At 46.6% G+C, this 20501-nt stretch overlaps 2 protein-coding genes across 4 annotated transcripts in view; both read right to left on the bottom strand.

Moving 5' to 3' along the window:
* Window positions 1-9381, bottom strand: part of FOXK2 (forkhead box K2) — a 78721-nt gene extending 69340 nt beyond the window's left edge. For 2 of the 3 annotated variants that reach the window (XM_066234410.1, XM_066234408.1), the window contains exon 1: window positions 8863-9380. In XM_066234410.1, coding sequence (XP_066090507.1) covers window positions 8863-9266 — 404 coding nt within the window. In that variant the 5' untranslated portion in view covers window positions 9267-9380. Of the gene's footprint in view, window positions 1-8862 lie in introns of all 3 variants that reach the window. The other variant, XM_066234409.1, reaches the window with a different exon arrangement.
* Window positions 9382-13608: 4227 nt separating this feature from the next.
* Window positions 13609-14105, bottom strand: LOC136308089 (thymosin beta-4-like). The gene has a single exon (XM_066235250.1). The coding sequence runs from the start codon at window positions 14103-14105 to the stop codon at window positions 13971-13973; it is 135 nt and encodes a 44-aa protein (XP_066091347.1). The 3' UTR covers window positions 13609-13970.
* Between the last annotated feature and the right edge of the window lie 6396 nt (window positions 14106-20501).

Raw genomic sequence — 20501 nt, 5'->3', positions numbered from 1 at the left:
ATCCTCACCATCTCCTGGTACAGTTAGTCAGCATACAACTGACCTGTACGGTGACAGATCCCACCACATAGGCTTATTTCTGAAAATGTGTTAGAAATTCAAATTATTTCAAACCTAAACATTCTTAAAGTACTCATTAAGTAAACATTAAAATCAAACTGAGTTTCACTCTTAGAAAAACTACTAAACACTTGGTGAAGAAGTGAGCTGGTTGTTGGGTTATTTTTAACTTAGTGAAGTAACAACTATGTTAAAATAGTTGCAATGTGTCCCCCAATGTCTAAAAATCAGTAATAAAAATGTATCTCCATTTGCCAAATGAATGCATATTGTATAACTTCTGTTGTTGTTGTTGTTGCTGTCTGTATTTTTCCGAAGTTAGAAGCTAGGAGGCAGCGACAGACTCCTGCATGCCGCCGACCAGAAACCACTCAGCATACCCACCAGAGAACAATGCTCTGCCCATCTGGGGCGTTGCTCCTTTGTGGCCAGAGCCATTTTAGTGCCTGAGGTGAAGGCCATGGAGTCGTCCTCAGTGCCCAGGCCAACTTTGCTCCAATGGAGCCTTGGCTGTGGGAGGAGAAGAGATAGAGAGGTAGGAGAGGGGGAAGGGTGGAGAAGCAGATGGGTGCTTCTCCTGTTTGCCCTGGCCGGGAATCAAACTTCCACACACTGGGCCGACGCTTTACCGCTGAGCCAACCGGCTAGGGCCATACTGTGTAGCTTTTAAAGAAAAATGCAGCCTGACCTGTGGTGGCGCAGTGGATAAAGCGTCGACCTGGAAATGCTGAGGTCGCAGGTTCGAAACTCTGGGCTTGCCTGGTCAAGGCACATATGGGAGTTGATGCTTCCAGCTCCTCCCCCCCTTCTCTCTCTCTCTGTCTCTCCTCTCTCTCTCTCTCCTCTCTAAAATGAATAAAATAAAAAATAATTTAAAAAAAGAAAAATGCATAGTGGTTATTAAAAGCAATTAATTTATACACTAAGCATTTTTCAAAGCGCAAAGCACCCTAATCCCTCTACTATGCATATCTGCCATTACAGGTCACCCATTCCTGGGTCCTGGAGTCCTGCCATCCTGGTCCCCAACTCTTAACTCTGCTTACAAGCTGGTAAAAATCTCAGGTCATAAAGGTAAGGCATTTCAGCCAACCCTACAGCCCTGAAACAAGAAAACATGCTGGCCCTGGCTGGTTGGCTCAGCGGTAGAGTGTCGGCCTGGCATGTGGGGGACCCGGGTTCGATTCCCAGCCAGGGCACATAGGAGAGGCGCCCATTTGCTTCTCGACACCCCCTCCTTCCTCTCTGTGTCTCTCTTCCCCTCCCGCAGCCGAGGCTCCATTGGAGCAAGGATGGCCCGGGCGCTGGGGATGGCTCCTTGGCCTCTGCCCCAGGCGCTAGAGTGGCTCTGGTCGCGGCAGAGCTACGCCCCGGAGGGGCAGAGCGTCGCCCCCTGGTGGGCAGAGCATCGCCCCTGGTGGGCGTGCTGGGTGGATCCCGGTCGAGCACATGCGGGAGTCTGACTGTCTCTCCCCATTTCCAGCTTCAGAAAAGTACAAAAAAAAAAGAAAAAGAAAAAAAACATGCCATAGGCCCTGGCCGGTTGGCTCAGTGGTAGAGCGTCAGCCTAGCATGTGGAAGTCCCAGGTTCGATTCCCAGCCAAGGCACACAGGAGAAGCGCCCATCTGCTTATCCACCCTTACTTCTCCTTTCTCTCTCTCTTCCCCTTCCACAGCCAAGGCTCCACTGTAGCAAAGTTGGCCTGGGCGCTGAGGATGGCTCCATGGCCACTGCTTCAGGCACTAGAATGGCTCCGATTGCAATGGAGCAATGCCCCAGATGGACAGAGCATCGCCACCTACTAGGCTTGCCAGGTGGATCACGGTCGGGCGCATGCAGCAGTCTGTCTCTCTGCCTCCCTGCTTCTCACTTTAGAAAACTTAAAAAAAAAGAAAACATGCCATAGATGTAAAGAACAAGCTGATGGCTGCCAAAAGTGGGGAGGGGGTGAGTACATAAAAAGGAAAAAGAAAAACGCTAGACCTCACTAGTGGCTCTGCTCATCTTCAAATAAGACAACTCATTTTACCTTTCTCTACCAGGAACTCTGTCCTCCTTCACACCTCATATGTCCACTCCTCAGGCCACCTGGACCTCAGCTGCATCCCTCAGTGGTTTCTTCACCCACATCACCCTGGTGACCCACAGGGTTTTGACATCTAACCCTAACCTCACCTCCACTCTCCTTACAATACCCACCCCTACCCCACAGATACTTCTTACTTTGCACCCCTTCCTCACTTTCCAGTCTCAGAAGCAGCCTCCTTTCTTGTCCTTTAAAACATCCTGGCCTGGCCTGATTCAGGCGGTGGCACAGTGAATAGAGCGTCTGACTGGGATGCGGAGAACCCAGGTTCGAGACCCCAAGGTCACCAGCTTGAGCACAGGCTCATCTGATTTAAGCAAAGGCTGGCCAGTTTGGACCCATGACTGGAGCTGGGGGGGGGGGGGGGTTACGCGGTCTCCTGAAGGCCCACGGTCAAGGGAAATATGAGAAAGCAATCGGTGAACAACTAAGGTGTCGCAACGAAAAACTGATGATTGATGCTTCTCATCTCTCTCCGTTCCTGTCTGTATCCCTATCTCTGACTCTATGTGTAAAAAAAAAAAAAAATCCTTAAAACATCCTGGCCTGATCAGGTGGTGGCACAGTGGATAGAGCATCGGACTTGGACACAGAGGACCCAGGTTCAAAACCCCGAGGGTCACTGGCTTGAGCGCAGGCTCGTCCAGCTTGAACATGGGATCATATAGACATGACCCCATGGTCACTGGCTTGAGCCCAAAGATTGTTGGCTTGAGCAAGGGGTCACTCGCTCTGCTGTAGACCTCTAGTCAAGGCACATGAGAAAGAATCAATGAAAAACTAAGGAGACTAAGGAGCCACAACAAAGAATTGATGCTTCTCATGTCTTTCCCTTCCTGTCTATCTGTCCTCCCTATCTGTCCCTCTCTGTCACAAAACAAAAAAAGAAAACGCCATGCTTTTTACTTAAAAAAATTTTGAATTTCTTTTGAATGCTGATGAACAGGAGATGCCAAATCTTTTTCTCCTGCAAACTACTACCTTCTTTATTTGATCCAGCTAATAACACTGTTTTGTCTTTTTCCAAATAGCTCCAGATATATGGAAAAGATTTATATAGGCGGATGGGGATCCTCAAACCCCTCAGCGAGATCTGAGCATGGCCTTTATGATACCAAGAGGCAGAAAAAGCCCAATAGAGATCAGGGGAATTAACAGCTTTTAGGATACACCCTTAAAGGCTCCAACACCCCAAAGGGGTCTCATAGGATGCCATCTGGGTCCTGCTTCAATAGTGGAAAGGAAGGTCATTGAGCTAAAGCCTGCCAGACTTACATGCCTTTGCTGTGAGGAAACAGGGACACTGGAAGGTAGGCTTCTCCCTCGCTCCTCTAAGGGAAGGTTCAGTCTCTTCCAGCCCTGCTCCAGCCACCTGTGACCTAACCTTGCCCAGAATGCTGGGGTTTGCCACTGAAAGCTGAAGGTGCCCAGGGCCGTCGGCCCCATCTACGACACTGTGGCCGAGCCTAGGGTATTTCTTCCAGGCAGGTAAACTGATCTCACGTGCCCAAGGGCCACTTAACTATGTCTTGCCTGAATAGTCAGGTTTTTTATTCTTCCCTCAAAGATCTCTGTTGTGGGTGTTGATAGTCCTATTTTCTGCTGCTTTGTTTAAAGTGTTTCCTTTATTCCTCCTACCTCAATGCCCCACTCATATTTCAGGCTGGGATCTACTCCTAATTTAGAGCTCTCTTTCTCCCTTTTGCCAACTTCTACTATGAATCTACCTTTGCCACCCAGCTTAGTGCATCCCAAGGTTCTCTTTACCAAGCCACAGTCGCAGAGCTCCAGGGAAAAGCACCCTGGTCTCACCTCTCCAGGCAGAGAACAGAAGCTGCATCTCCACACATGCTGCAGATGGCTTTTCCAGTCTACCTGAATCATTACCAGCTAGAAGCAGCAGTCATTGGGACTTGGACGTGAGCTGCAAAGTATAGAATTGTGACAATTCCAGTGCCATGCGGACTCTTCCTGGATATGGACTTTTCCTGGACTCCTGCTCCTTGTGACAGCTCATAACAGACTGAACTGGGGTTGGGTTGCATTTTTCAGGGATTTGGCATGGGGCCAACTTGGACTTGGTGAACATGTTAAGGACACCACTCTTTTATGGATTCTTGCTGTATTGGCCAAGAGTTTGCTTAAAGGCTTTAATCACTGTAAAAAAAAAAAAAAAGACTGGATAAAGAAGATGTGGCACATATACACCATGGTATACTATTTAGCCATAAGAAATGACGACATCGGATCACTTACAACAAAATGGTGGGATCTTGATAATATTATACAGAGCGAAATAAGTAAATCAGAAAAAAACAAGAACTGCAGGATTCCATACATTGGTGGGATATTAAAAACGAGACTAAGAGCCCTGGCCGGTTGGCTCAGCGGTAGAGCGTCAGCCTGGCGTGCAGGGGACCCGGGTTCGATTCCCGGCCAGGGCACATAGGAGAAGCACCCATTTGCTTCTCCACCCCCCCCCTCCTTCCTCTCTGTCTCTCTCTTCCCCTCCTGCAGCAAGGCTCCATTGGAGCAAAGATGGCTCGGGCGCTGGGGATGGTTCCTTGGCCTCTGCCCCAGGCACTAGAGTGGCTCTGGTCTCAGCAGAGCGATGCCCTGGAGGGGCAGAGCTTCGTCCCTGGTGGGCGTGCCGGGTGGATCCCAGTTGGGCGCATGCGGGAGTCTGTCTGACTGTCTCTCCCCGTTTCCAGCTTCAGAAAAATACAAAAAAAACAAACAAACAAACAAACAAAAAACCAAACAAACAAAAAAAACGAGACTAAGAGACATGGACAAAAGTGTGGTGGTTACGGGGGCAGGGGGAGGGAAGGAGGGAGAGGGGGAGGGGCACAAAGAAAACTAGATAGAAGGTGACGGAGGACAATCTGACTTTGGGTGATGGGTATGCAACAGAATTGAATGACAAGATAACCTGGACATGTTTTTTGAATAGATGTACCCTGATTTATTGATGTCACCCCATTAAAATAAAAATTTATTTATAAAAAAAAAAAGAAAGAAAACACATCCAATCAACATGCCACTGCAGCTTGCTGAAGGCCAGCTCCTTCTTTGGCACATCCCATCTCATCCTTTCCCTCCTTCTGGTACTGCTATTCTCCAGGAATCTCAGTTATGCTCTATCCCCATTTCTAAGCAAGACCTAGCCACTTGAGTTACTGAGTTTTTCCTCTGGAGTCCCCACCTAGAAAGCCCCAGAAGCCACTGTCTGCCAGCTTCTCTCCAGTCCTCACCTTACAGATTGCTATCTCTAAGTTAATGAGCAAGTCTTCAAATGTAACATTACCAAAATTCATCTGCAAGTTAGGACCTGACACTGTAAAAAAAGGTGGTGTTGCTTAACCATGAACTGACAGTTAATTAAGCCTAGGAACAGAACCACACTTCTTGTAAATACAGTGGTCCCTCACCATTTTGCAATTCACTTTTTGCGGTCTCACTGTCACAGATTTTTAAATTGTATATATCTAATTTTGTATTGCAGATTTCTCGCTATATCGCAGAATTTGGCAGTATACAGATTGTTTTTACATATTTATTATTTTAACTACTTCTGCAGTAAAATAAGTACAGGGAGTGTTAATAAGAGTGTGGGAAAGGTTAATAACTGTGGGAAAGGTTTATAAGAGCATGGGAAGGGTTTATAAAGCCTTAAAATATATGTAAATAATAAAATAAATATAAGGTCACTACTTTGTGGATTTTCACCTATCACAGTGAAACCTAACCCCCACGATAGATGAGGGAGCACTGTAATCACAATGGTAGTTTTGTATGTTAAATAGTTTGGAGTAATACATTGAATTTGAACTATTTATGTTTGGCTATTAGATATTATAGAATCTGGTTGATCAAAAATATTGTCAAATTACTTGACACTTGAAAGTATAAACAACTGTTAAAGAGTTGCTTATTTTTATTTGTAAATTATATTTTGTTTGCTACCATGGCAACAAGAACAACATATCCGGAGATTTTGCCTAACCAATCTTGCAAACACACTTGACTGCTCACTCAGGTCCCAGACCAGGTCCTTAGACAAAGGAAAATCCTGTCCTCAAAGAGAACATTCTTCATTCTGTCCCTGACCTCCATTAAAACAATCCCCTACCATGACCAGGCAAACCTAATGCTCCACAACTTTCCCTAAGGTCCATTCCAGCCTGAATTTCACCCTCCAGTGCCAAGCTGCCAGTCCAGCCACCCCTGCAAGGCCACCTCAACCTGCCCACTTCCAGAAGCCCTGCCCAGTTCCCCCATTCCCAATAACTTCTGCACCTCCAGCCAAGTCAGACGCTCTCAGAGAGAAATGTTGCATTTCTCTACACATAGCCCTGCATACTTGGCCACAAAAATCAAGGATCTGTGGAAATCACTTGTTTTCTGGGAAAATCATAGGCCCTGACACTCTTGTACATACTCACCCTAACCTCCCCCCCAACATACACGCATGCTGGACCATACTAGGCATGGGGCTCTCCAACCATGGTGGAACAGGTGCTTGTATCCAAATCTTACTCAAACCATTTAAAATGTCAACTATAGGTCACATCTCCATCTTTCTCTATTCCCCCCAAATACATTTAGTATTTTAACAAAATGATGAACCCTACTTTAAGCCTAAACTACTCATATACTTTTCCAAATGCTCTTTATGTTAAATCTTAATACTAACTACAAAATGTAAATTCATCTTAATGTTGAAATTGGAAATACAATTCAGTAGGCAAATCTGAAATAAGCAATTATTTCAACCTCTGCAGTTGCTCTATATTACATGATTTTAAACTTACACATTTGTTTTAACTTCAAAAGAACTTGTAACATAAAATTGAATTTCATTTTCAACAAAATAATTTTAAGTTTGTCTACATTTAGCTAGTAGAGTTTCAACTGTCTTCACAGTTTATTCTCTTAACCTGTGTCTTTTACTATCCTACATTAAAAACTTAAAAATGGTACCTTATAAAAAGGGAGGTGCTGCAAAGTCCTACCAGTTATCCACTTATTTCATGCTTTAAATGCCAAAATCCCTTGTGTGGAAAAATACACTGCCATGTGCCAGAACAGGCAGAGGTTCCCAGGCCCTTGATTCTAGGGCTTGGCAGCCTTGAAGGCCCTGGGACTCTTCTCCACCCACAAGCTGAGGGGGAAGTCTCGGCCCAGCCTCCACCCCACAGATTTCTCCTTCGAAAGGCTCACTCTATTTCTCAAAAAGTCTTGCCTGACCAGGTGGCGGTGCAGTGGATAGAGCGTTGGACTGGGACGCAGAGGACCCAGGTTCGAAACCCGGAGGTCGTTGGCTTGAGCACAGGCTCATCCAACTTGAGTGCGGACTTACCAGCTTCAGCAAGGGGTTGCTGGCTTGAGCAAGGGTTCAAATACTTGACCCCACGGTTGCTGGCTTGAAGCCCAAGGCCCTGGCTTGAGCAAGGGGTCCCTCACTCTTCTGCAGCCCTCCTCCCACCAAGGCACACATGAGAAAGCAATCAATAAACAACTAATATGCTGCAATGAAGACTTGATGCCTGTCATTTCTCTCCCTTTCTGCCTCTCTGTCCCTGTCTTTCTTTGTCCTTTTCACTTAAAAAAAATTTTTTTAAGTCTTAATTCTGCACCCTCCAGGCATTTCCATTTTTAGCATGTCAACACAAATGGTTTGGGCTGGATGGTAGCAACAATTTTCTTTATAACCTCAAAATCCTCAGAGTAAAGATATAATACCCTTTGTTGTGACATCAAGTTACTTGCAAACGAGTTACTATTGATTTTATGCAGTTCTACAGTATGAAAATATATAAACACTGCTTTGAACTGAAATGCTCCCATCCAGGTCTAAGAAACTGAGGAAGAGCAACAGCTAAAAACAGTTGTAGACCAGGGCTCCACTTGAGGTAAATAAGGAAGAAACACCTGAGGAATAATTAGCATTTCCTAGTAAACAAGTCGTTTTTCAAGCAAAGTAAATAATAACCTCATAAAACCACAGAAGCAAGCCGAACTGTTCTGCTGCCGGAGGGACAGTTCCCCGAGGCTCGCTTTATTAATACACCGTATGGCCTAATAATAATTACTAAATAATCATCTGACTTTTAAAACGTTATGTTAAAAGGATCCAGTTTTACCAAAATTTCAAGGTTCTAGGCAAAGATTTTAAAATCCATCATTCTTAAAGAGTTTTCAATTTTTAAGCTATCAAATATAGAGCTGAAGAAAAGGCGTCTGCCGCTTCAAGATCACACTTCTGAAATAATTCACTATTAAAAACCTGTAGAATGAAAAGGAAAGGACAAACCATCCTCACGAAAACACAAATTTTAGTTTCGGGCAGTTTCACCAACTAGCTTAACGTTTCTGTTCAGGTCTACCTACATTACAGGCTAGTTATGAAAAAGACATGCAAACTCCCAGAACACAGAGCCAAAAACGCCCTGGACCCACGTGCACAGGCGCCTGAGCCTCAAGCTTCGGAGGGGGTGGGGGTGGGGGCTGCACTGCGTCCAGGTCGGAACACGCTGGGAGACTGGGGTCCGGCGGGATGAGAGTGGGCGTCGGGCCGGGGGTCTGAGGCACGCGGCCAGCGACTGTGCTCGGCCCAGGTAAGTGGGAAGGACGGACGGGTAGGGTCGGGTTTGTGCTGAGGATCAAGGCCGTGGTCGCGGGTCAGGGTCCGGGACTTCCGGCTCCCACTCACACGCGCGGCAGCTGCAGCGGCGGCGCCCCGCGCCTCTGGAACACGCCATCCACGAACACGCCGTTCTTGCCGAGGCAACGCAGGTAGAAGTCGCCGCCGGCGTCGGGCCCCGGCTGCGCTGAGGGCTCGGGGGCCGCCCCGCCGTGGCCGCCGCCCGGGGGCGTGAAAATCTCCAGGTGGCGCCGCGAGATGAAGCTCGAGTGGCCCATGCTCACATCCACCGAGCCCTGCGACGAGTTGCGGCCGATGGTCACCGAGCGCTTCTTCATCAGATACTCGAACTCGCGGCCCTCGAGGCGCGCCACTGCCCAGCCGCCCGGCGGGGACCCGCCGCCCGCGCCGCCGGCGGCCCCGCCGCCCGCGGAAGGCCCGCCCGCTCCCGGGAGCGCTGCGGCCGCCGCCATGGGCCTGCGCGGGCCGGCGCCTGCCGCCACCGCCGCCGCCACGGAGGTGAGGCCCAGCGAGGCCGCCCGCCGGCGAGCGACGAGCGGCGGCGAGGGGCGGGACACGCGCGGCGCGCTCGAGCGGCGCCGGGCCGCTGACGGACAGCCGCGCCCGCCAATAGGGACGACGCACGGCCGTGCTACCGGCGGCCAGCTAATGGTGAACCGCGCCGACCCAGCGCTCGCACGTCAGGCCGTGACGTCCGACGCAGGCGCGGCTTCGGCGGCCCGGAAAACCCGGACGGCGCAAGCCGGCCATGGAGCCGCCTACTGGCACGCGGCCGGGCCGGGACCGGGTCAAGGTCGGTGCTCGGGCCAGGGTGACGTGACTCCTGTCCTGAGGCCAGCTGCTCCGCCGTCGGGTGGGACGCGCCGGCTGACGCCCATGGGCTGCAGCGTGCCCGGTCTCTGCTGTCTTCCGCAGAGTCTCCAACAGCGGGGAACTGCTAGCTCTAGTTAACCATTGGTTACTGTCTGAGACCATCTAACAGCGACAGTTTCCATATAGTCAGTTTTAACCACAGTTAATTAGCAAATGCCCCCAACATCATGAATGTCATGGTCCGGATGTGTCGTAATCGGTGAAAACCCTGCAGATGCGCGTGGGCACCTTGGACACCTCCGAACTAGAGCGCAGCACCCAGGGCCAGTCTTGCGGGCGCTCTCCGTACACAACTGGGACTCTGTGCACAATACACCTGTCTTTAAGGAGTGGTACAGAAGCAGGAAATACATTCAGCCTATAAAACGGGGACTATGGAGGGAAGGAATGTCAGTCCCAGGAGTAGCAGCGTGGGCTCCAAGTGTGAATTTGATAAACCACAATAAATTGCCCCCTTCATTTTTTGCTAGAGAAGGCATGGTGGACCACGAGGTCCACACAAGGAATTGTCATGAGGTCCAAGAGGAGCTGCCACATTCTGCCAACGTGGTGGCCCCCATCTACAGGGCTAGCGGTCATCGCGGTGCTCCATTATTTGCTGATTAATTATGAAGAGCAATTAGAACAAAAAGATTAAAAAAAAAAAACAGGAGATGTTCAGCATGAGTGGAAAGAATTGAGAAGCTGGTCTTAAACTGAGCAGGAGAAAGAAAACATGAGCAAGATCTGAACAGAGGCCCCTGGCAGGATGCAACCCGGACAGCTGGTGCATTTTTTAATTCTTTTTTTTTGTGTGTAAATACTCATTCTAAAAGAAATGGAAATTATTGTGTTCCTCTGAATGTAACATTTGCATGTGTTATTTGCTATAGATGTGTTTGCAGTTATAGTATAAGTTTCTAAGAGTTCAAACTGCTTTGAACCATAGTATGACAGAATGTCGTAGACAGAAAAAAATACAGTAGTTTCATTAAATACTAACTCATATATTGGGGAGGTTTTAGGTGGTGTTGAGACAAGTATGGAAATGATAAGTGGGGAAACCTTTTATTTAAAAAAATACACAATTACCTGACTGGTAGTTGTGCAGTGGATACAGTGTCGACTTGGGATATTGAGGTCCCAGATTTGAAACCCTGAGGTTGCCAGCTTGAATGCAGGCTCGCCAGCTTGAGCTTGAGCATGGGGTCACTGGCACAGCTGGAGCCCCCACTCCCAACATCAAGGAATGTATGAGAAGCAATCAATGAACAACTAAAGTGCTGCACCTACGAGTTGATGCTCTTCATCTCTCTCCTTTCTCCCTTCCTCTCTCTAAAAACTAAATAAAAATAAAAACAATACACAGTCAATTGAAAGAGCATACGATTAAGCATATCAAATGTTTCCAAGTCACTGTTGACAAAGGGATTGTAGAATGTGTTGTCCCAGTCTCTGACATCCTGGTGCTGTGCTCTTGTTTTGTGTTTAGTACACATAACCCAACACATGCACCACTCTACCTGGCTTTTGGGAATTTCACTGAGATAAATTTATTGATAGTGATTGGAGCACGTGTTATCTGCTGTTAACAAACCTATACAAAGCTGCTAGAAACATTCACCTACTTTTGACATGTTTTCATCAGCACAGAGTGTCTGCAATATGCAGGAACCCAGGCCTGCAGACAAAAAGTGGATGAGTTTGTAGTACTGCACTAATGTATCCCAGGTGTATCCTTACTGTAGATATTAGGCACCTGGATAAAAAGATAGGCAATGCCAGGCCTTATGCAAGTAGAAATGATGAGGACCTCAAGGTTCTTAAAACGAAAGGAGTCGCCTGACCAGGCGGTGGTGCAGTGGATAGAGCGGCGGACTGGGATGCAGAGGACCCAGGTTCAAGACCCCGAGGTCACCAGCTTGAGCGTGGGCTCATCTGGTTTGAGCAAAAGCTCACCAGCTTGGACCCAAGGTCGCTGGCTTGAGCAAGGGGTTACTTGATCTGCTGAAGGCCCGTGGTCAAGGCACATATGAGAAAGCAATCAATGAACAACTAAGGTCTTGCAACGAAAAACTGATGATTGATGCTTCTCATCTCTCTCTGTTCCCGTCTGTCCCTGTCTATCCCACTCTCTGACTCTCTCTCTGTCCTTGTGGGGGAAAAAAAAAAAAAAAGGAAAGGAGTCACTGAAGGCTGGGACAGTCAGAGAGGCTCCAGAGCAGAGGCAGGGCTTGCACAGGGCCTTCCATCCATTCTGAGTTCTCAGTAAGCATCCATTGTATACGAGGCACAGGCCAGATTTGGACACGCAGCAGTGAGCAAGCAAAGCAGCCATATTGCATCAATATAGAGTTACCATGTGTGAAAGAAGGAAGGCCAAAAGCAAGCCAGCATGTGGACCCGTGGTGACAGGGGGGAAGAGCAGCACTAGCAGATGCTTGAGAGTTTAGGCAGCGTCGCTGCTGTTTCCATCAGGGAGCTACAGACATGTGGAAGAGACCCAGACCCAAGTTTTACGAAGGTCTATTGTTTCATCTATTCTAGGAGATGTGTACTGAGCATCTGATACATGGCAGACACAGGTGCGGGAAGAGAGCAGAGCACCTGCCTCCAGGTGCTTATCTGGCTGAAGGGAATAAATATACAGTGCGTACTGTAAGGCAGTGTGAGGGGACCAGAGAGGAGAATGCCCATGAATGAGGAGAGGGGAGCATTTAACCACGGAACGTTTCAGGGGCTTGCTATATACTGGATTCTGTATTAACTGAAATGGGAAATTACTGAGAACCTAATTTAACTTTTAAAAAGATGAACCTGGCCCTGGCTGGTTGGCTCAGTGGCAAAGCCAACTGACATATGGGTGTCCCAGGTTAGATTTCAGGTCAGGGCACACAGGAGAGGTACCCATCTGCTTCTCTACCCCTCCCCCTCTTGCATCTCCCTCTCTCTCTCTCTCTCTCTCTCTCTCTCTCTCTTTCTCTCTTCCCTTTCTGCAGTCATGGCTCAGTTGAAGTGAGTTGGTCCCAGGGCACTGCGGATGGCTCCTTGGCCTCTGCCTCAGGTGCTAAGAAGAGCTCGGTTGCTGAGCAATGGAGCAATGCCCCAGATGGACAGAGCTTCACCCCCAGTGAGCTTGCTGGGTGGATTCCAGTGTGGGCTCATGTGAGAGTCTGTCTCTCTGTCTCTCCTCCTCTCACTGAATAAAAATAAATAAATAAAAAGATGAACCTGTTTGCTGTTGGGGACAAAATGGAAAACAGGCAGACCATTTGTGTCTCTTGTGATGACTCAGGTGACAGAAAAGGGTAGCCAGACCCACGGTCCTCAAAGCATTTTGCATAATTACTCAATAAACTAATTTTGTGCACATTTGTAAGCCCCCCCACATTAAGATAATATCAAAATTTTTCATCACATTTAAATAATTGCAATGAATGTAATTTCTCAAATATTATAAATATTGACTCTGAAAAAAAAACATGACATCATTCCTTAAATTTATCAAATGGAGCCATTGTGATTTGAAACCCACTGTCATAAGTTTTATAAACATATAAACAATCTCTTGGTTAACAGTCGGGAGTTCTTTTAAATTCTTTTCTCTTAAACTCATTTTCATTCAAAATCCCCCACAAATTTTCATCTAAATACAAAAAGTGTTTATACTTGAACATAATTTATTGATGACTCTCTTATCCCTGGAGAGAGAGATAGGGAGAGAGAAAGAGACAATTAATTTGCAGTTTCTTGTGAACATAGTCTTTTGCTAAAAACATTTCCCCTCATTTGAATTAGTATTACAACTATTATTAATACATAATTGATCAAAGCAATATAAATATAATGCAAGTTTTCATTAAGACTAAAAAGTTAAATTATATATACTAGAGGTTTATCTCTTTTTTTCAGGTTTTAAAACTTTATTTGCATATTAAAAATTGTGCATTCCAATAATTAAAATCATTTTAACAAAAAAAATGGCACTCTGATTAAACTGCATTTAACAGCCTGCAGGACACCTTGGCCCAGGTTGATTTTTACTCTAGATTTCACTGTCCCACCCAGCTTCTTCCTTCACCAACATGCAGGTTCTTTTCCTTCCCTGCCAGCCAGACAGGCCCATGGGATGAGAGAGGCAGGTGCAGCCTTCATTGTCAGTAGTTCTGATGTGAAAAGGGGCAGCACAGTCATTTAAACTGATCCAACCTCTTTGCATCTTACAAAGTTAAACAGCTAAAAGAAGTAAAATAAGAAGGCAATGCTTGTGGAATGTACAGTGCATATTGGTGGTGCGTGCCTCATTACAATTCGCCAGCTTGCTTCTCCTGTTCAATTGTTTCTTTTGAAGGCAGCAGGTTTTTCTCTTGCGTTTCTGTCTTCTTCAATTTTGACTTATCGAAGTTCTCAATCTCAGCCATATCGGGTTTATCAGACATGCTTGCAGAGGAAGCCGTGTGAGGTGCGTGAACAAGAGAGAAGTCCGATCTGCTTAGTGGCTGCCGCTGAGTCTAGAGGTTTATCTCTTAATGTCTGGGATTATTTTCTCCCCAACAGTTAGTTCATATATATATATGTGTGTGTGTGTGTGTGTGTGTGTGTGTGTGTGTGTGTGTGTGTATAGAGAGAGAGAGAGAGAGAGAGATGCCTCAGGTGCTAAGAAGAGCTCGGTTGCTGAGCAATGGAGCAGTGCCCCAGATGGGTGGATATAGATTATATATAGATATATAGTGATGAGGCAGGGTATAAAATCAATATTATTCTTATTCTTTCAAATATGTGTACATATAAATAAGCAGAACTAGAGGAAGTTTTATTACAGAAACCTAACTGTTCTTTGAGCCTCTCTGGTGGCAGGTGCCACATGAGAGCTGAACAGACACAGCAGAGAGCTCTTAGCACAGGGAGATGATGTTAGAGCAAAGGGAAGAGGTCCTGGTGTTACCAGACTACAACCAGTCTGGGGTTCGGGTCACCCGTTGCTGCAATAGCCAATTAGCAGAGACTGAGTCTGAAGCGGTAATAGACATCTTTAGTCAAAACTGCCAGCAGCCCTGGCCAGTTAGCTCAGTAATAGAGCATCGGCCCGGCATGTGGAAGTCCCGGGTTTGATTCCCGGCGAGGGCACACAGGAGAAACGCCCATCTGCTTCTCTACCCTTCCCTCTCTCCTTTCTCTCTCTCTCTCTCTTCCCCTCCTGCAGCCAAGGCTCCATTGGAGTAAAGTTGGCCCAGGCACTGAGGATGGCTCTGTGGCCTCCGCCTCAGGTTCTAGAATGGCTCTGCTTGCAATAGAGCAATGTCGCAGATGGGCAGAGCATCGCCCTCTAGTGGGAATGCTGGGTATATCCCTGTCGGGCATATGCGGGAGTCTGTCTCTCTGCCTCCCTGCTTCTCACTTTAGAAAAAAATATACCAAAAAAAAAAAAAGAAGAAGAAAATAAAATAAAAAGAGATTGCCAGCAACTTGAGAAGACAGGCAGCATATCTTAGCCCAAAGCCTGCCTTACAGTCTCAGTTGCAAGGGTTGATTATATACTTTTTTTCATGTGAGGTTAGTACAATGGAGAGCATGCAGTTAGTCATAAAGTAAGATAGCTGGTCCCCAGCATTGTAAGAGTCATCAAGCAGGATGGCCAGTTCCCAAGATCGTAATTTCTTCTCCATGGCATTCCAATCCAATTGCGATCTTTATTGCTTCTTGGGTGCCAGTCATCTCCTCAAGGGTATGGGAGCATCTGGCTTCAGTAGTTCTCTTGCATCCCTGGGTGGGGGTGCTAAAGAAAATCTAGAAAATAGGTTACATGTGGTGTACTAGCAATCATACACACACACACACACACAAATGTTATTATTTGTATATTATATTGATACCCTATCACTGGTACAACCCAGGCAACCAGTTGAGGCACCAGAAAGGTCTCACACTAGGCATAAGTGCTACACACCAGGAATAAAGAAAAAAACTAAACTATCTGAGATGAAGCCCTGGCCAGGTAGTTCAGTTGGTTAGTGTCACCCTGGTATACCAGGTTCACTCCCGGGTCAGAGCACATATGTACAAGAGTCAACCAATGGGTGTGGGATGGGTGGAACAACAAATTGATGTTTTTCTCTCTTAAAAAATCAATAAATAGAAAATATTTTGAAGTATTTCAGATGAAGAAATCATTTTATTTGCTGAATGTCAGACTGGATGCAGCTGAAGACAGGATTTTTCACTCAAAGTCACACTACTAGAAATAACCACCACCAAAATGCAGGAAAAAAATGAGAATGAGAAAAAAAGTTTACATAAAAGAATATTAGAGCTAGAGTGTAGATAATCAGTGCTCTAATGTAGATAAAACTGAGTGTCCACCAGAAGGAAGGGAAAATAAAATGGAGCAGACTATTTAAAGAGAGACTATGTGAGAATTTCGTAAACTGATGAGAATACACCAAACTACGATCCCAAAAGTTTAGCAAACGCCAAAGAGGACAAATTCAAAGGAAAACACACATAGGTATATTGTCGTCCCACTGCTGAAAATCAGATATAAAAATAAAAGTCCTTAAAGGAGACAAAGAAAAAAACATTACATTCAGAAAAACTTTAATAAAAATTACAGCTGGCTTGTTACCAAAAGCAATGGAAGCCAGAAGATATAAAGTGGAAAAATAAAAATGGAAAGAAAAAAAATCTAATAGTAACTTCAAAATATCAAAGTATATCACAATGGAACTAAAACCAGTAATGGTTAAAATAATAACAGAAATGAATCATGATTGCAAAGAAAATATGGATAATGAAAGTGACAACGTAGAGATGAAAGATAATGAGAATCAGGGCACTCCCAAACAGGAAGCAAAAAAGGCAAAGGAAAATGATGGTGACCCAGGATGCAGCACATGGGGCCAGACCCACAGACTTTGAAGTCTGTTGATTTAATAGAGCACTGGGCTTCATCATGTCTGTTTCCAGGAGTAACAGTTCCCCCAACGAAATTCATTACTTCAAAAATTGTGATCCCAATTGCAGAGAATCAATTAAAACACACAACGAGCGGAGGACCCGGGTTCGATTCCCGGCCAGGGCACACAGGAGAAGCACCCATTTGCTTCTCCACCCCTCCGCCGTGCTTTCCTCTCTGTCTCTCTCTTCCCCTCCCGCAGCCGAGGCTCCATTGGAGCAAAGATGGCCCGGGCGCTGGGGATGGCTCTGTGGCCTCTGCCTCAGGCGCTAGAGTGGCTCTGGTCGCAACATGGCGACGCCCAGGATGGGCAGAGCATCGCCCCCTGGTGGGCAGAGCGTCGCCCCATGGTGGGCATGCCGGGTGGATCCCGGTCGGGCGCATGCGGGAGTCTGTCTGACTGTCTCTCCCTGTTTCCAGCTTCAGAAAAATGAGAAAAAAAACAAAACAAAACAAAACAAAACACAACGAGGCCCTGGCCGGTTGGCTCAGTGGTAGAGCAGCAGCCTGGCATGTGGAAGTCCCAGGTTCGATTCCCGGCCAGGGCACACAGGAGAGGTGCCCATCTGCTTCTTCACCCCTCCCCCTTTCCTTCCTCTCTGTCTCTCTCTTCCCCTCCTGCAGCCAAGGCTCCATTGGCCCAGGCGCTGAGGATGGCTCTGTGGCCTCTGCCTCAGGCGCTAGAATGGCTCTGATTGTAGCAGAGCGACTCTGGGGATGGGCAGAGCATCGCCCCCTGGTGGGCATGCCGGGTGGATCCCGGTCGGGCGCATGCGGGAGTCTGTCTGACTGCCTCCCCGTTTTCAACTTCGGAAAAATACAAAAAAAAAAAAAAAAAAAAAAAAACACAACGAATCAGAGATGCTTCTCAAAACGTTTTGAAAGAATTATTTTTTAACAGGAAAATTGCCATGTGATGCTGATCAGCCTATTCCAAGAGTAACGGTTGCCTGTGCTGTTTTGCTTGTATTTGGTGTTCAACAAGAGAGGCATCACTTACACCAGACAGACTTTCAGATCAGTCTCTTTAGAACCCTCGAAAAATCACAAGGTCTCCACAGAGCACGTGAACATGGTTACCTGGGCACAAAAATCACGTAAAACACAGCGGCCTCCTTCTCAAAGGGCAAGGAAACAAGCACAATGTGTGCGATTCAATACCGAAGGTGAGTAAATCATAAATGCAGAAAGAAGTTCCCATTTCTTCCAGATCTGACATGAAACATTGCTATCAACAATGACACAACACTCATAATGAGCCACTCTGAGACCACAGCGGATTTCAGAAAAGGCCCTAATAAGAATGCTAAGCTGATGGTCTTTTCTAAAGGATTAATAAAGATCCAAATTTGATCAATCCTGCAAAGACTGAATTATCTCTCTGTTCACGTTATAAAAAGTTCTACCAAATCATTGTCATATCAATGTTTGCATTCAAAAGGTTAGGAAAAAAAGATGACAGAAAGTTAATTAGCAAAATGTTTTATTAATTGTATGAAGTTTGTGGTATTAGCTTTGTAGAATTCGCTGTTTGTTGTGATTACTTTCCTTATTCTAATCAACATTCGCCTTTGTATCTAATTTTGTACTTTTTTGTTTTGGTGGCAGAGAGTCAGAGAGAGACAGATAGGGACAGACAGGCAAGTATAGAGAGAGATGAGAGGCATCTTAGTCTTAGTTGTTCATTGATTGCTTTCTCATATGTACCTTGACTGGGGGGGGCTACAGCAGAGCGAGGGACCCCTTGCTAAACCAGCACTCAAGCTGGTGAGCTGCACTCAAGCCAGATAAGCCGGCGACCTCAGGGTTTGGAACCTGGGTCTTCCATGTCCCAGTCTGATACTATCCACTGCGCCACCGCCTGGTCAGGCTGTACTCTCTTAACAAGGGTGCTCCAAACTGAATAAGCTTGGGGTGCCCTGTTCCCGAGCCAGACAGTGGGCGTGGGGCAATGGGGAGTCTGGCAGAATGTGGACAGGAAATTGGAGCCCCAGCACCTGGGCACCAGGACCCCTGTCTGGGGGGGGCGGGGAACTCGAGGGTGCAATCTACACAGCCCTGGTGGTGAAGTCGGGCTGTAAATTAGCGTGCCCCACAGATGGCATACACCAGGGGTCCCCAAACTACGGCCAGTGGGCCACATGTGGCCCCCTGAGGCCATTTATCCGGCCCCCGCCGCACTTCCGGAAGGGGCACCTCTTTCATTGGTGGTCAGCGAGAGGAGCATAGTTCCCATTGAAATATTGGTCAGTTTGTTGATGGAAATTTACTTGTTTTTTATTTTAAATATTGTATTTGTTCCCGTTTTGTTTTTTTACTTTAAAATATGTGCAGTGTGCATAGGGATTTGTTCATAGTTTTTTTTTATAGTCCGGCCCTCCAACAGTCTGAGGGACAGTGAACTGGACCCTGTGTAAAAAGTTTGGGGACTCCTGGCATACACCTCGACTTCCTCCCAGGGAAAACCACACGCCCCGAGATACCCGACCCAGTTCCTTTCGAGGAACACGCCCGCTAGTTTTTTACGCCCAGCACTGCCTCCTGCGCAGGCGCGGACGTGCGCGCTCCCGTGAGGGTCGGGGTGGCAACGAGCCAATGCAGCGACTCCGGCATACATGAGAGCACGTGATCGGGAGTCCATGTGATGTCAGCTCCCAGGCTGGAGCCTTGCACGTTGGAAGTAGCTTTGTCAGTCCCAAAACTGGGAAAGGCATGTGTGCTACATCCCAGCGCCTTAAAGCTGTCCATTCATTTCTTCGCAAGCGAACGGAATGAGGCTGTGCCTGCAAGTCTGACACTGAAAGCTGAAAATTGGTGACGTCCTCATTGTAAGCAACTGACAGTATCTTCTCAGAAGCGAGGAAAAGTGCTATTCACATCTTCTGTAATCTCACTTCTAAAACGGTTTTGAGGAATAGGCTCTAACACTCCTTTTTAGGGCAACTACCTATGGATGGTGAGGAGCTGGAAAGAAATTTAGTTTCCCCAGCAAAGGCCCATTGCCTGTCGATGTTGTGGTAAAACTGGTGATATTGTGTAGGGTGTAATGACTGTGGGCTCTGAACATCGGCAGATAACTCAAGGGCTGGAATGAAGGTTTATTCCAACGTGGCCTCGCAGGTCTCCCACAGAGAAAGGATCAGTGGAGAACGGAACACCACCTTTCGTCAGGCGGCTGATCCCTCTCTCCCCACCAACCAGAATTGGGATTTACTGTTAGCCACTAAAGCAGTGGTTCTCAAAGTGTGCTCCAAGGCGCACTGGTGCGCCCTATGGTATTCCAGAGAAATATGTGCCTGTTGGGGACCAAAAAACCAGCAGGGTTTTTGGAGTTTAGATTTTTGGGGGACAGAGGTATGGAGAATTGGCTGTAAGCTGACAGTATGCCAACCCCCCACCTCATTTGCCTGATTAGGTTGCAAAAGGCTGTTAAGCTGTGGTGCTGGATTGTTTACACTACCCCCCATGTTCCCCAGAAAGACTGGAGGCAAGTTTCTTCTATCCTTTGGTATAAAGTTAAGATGATATGTATGGTGGGGTTTTCTGCACTCAACACAATTAAGAATAAAAAGAGGAATTCTTCAGTGAATTGACGAGGAAATGAGAGTTTGCCTTTCAAATATACGCCCAAACATTGAAGAAATCGCTAGGAAACATCAGGTTCATGTTTCTCATAAATACAAGAATGAAAAGACTTAACACATTTGCACTAGGACCTGCTGAATTTACTAAATCTTACTAAGAATTTATATATATATATAAAGATAACTTTTTTTTTTTTAGATTTTATTTATTCATTTTGAGAGAGAGAGAAGAGGGGTAGGAGCAGGAAGAATCAACACCTGTATGTGCCCTAACCAGGCAAGCCCGGGGTTTTGAACTG

Source organism: Saccopteryx bilineata, chromosome 6, assembly GCF_036850765.1.
Source record: "Saccopteryx bilineata isolate mSacBil1 chromosome 6, mSacBil1_pri_phased_curated, whole genome shotgun sequence".
Classification (NCBI taxonomy): Eukaryota; Metazoa; Chordata; class Mammalia; order Chiroptera; family Emballonuridae; genus Saccopteryx; species Saccopteryx bilineata.
This window is presented reverse-complemented; position numbering and strand designations above follow the sequence as displayed.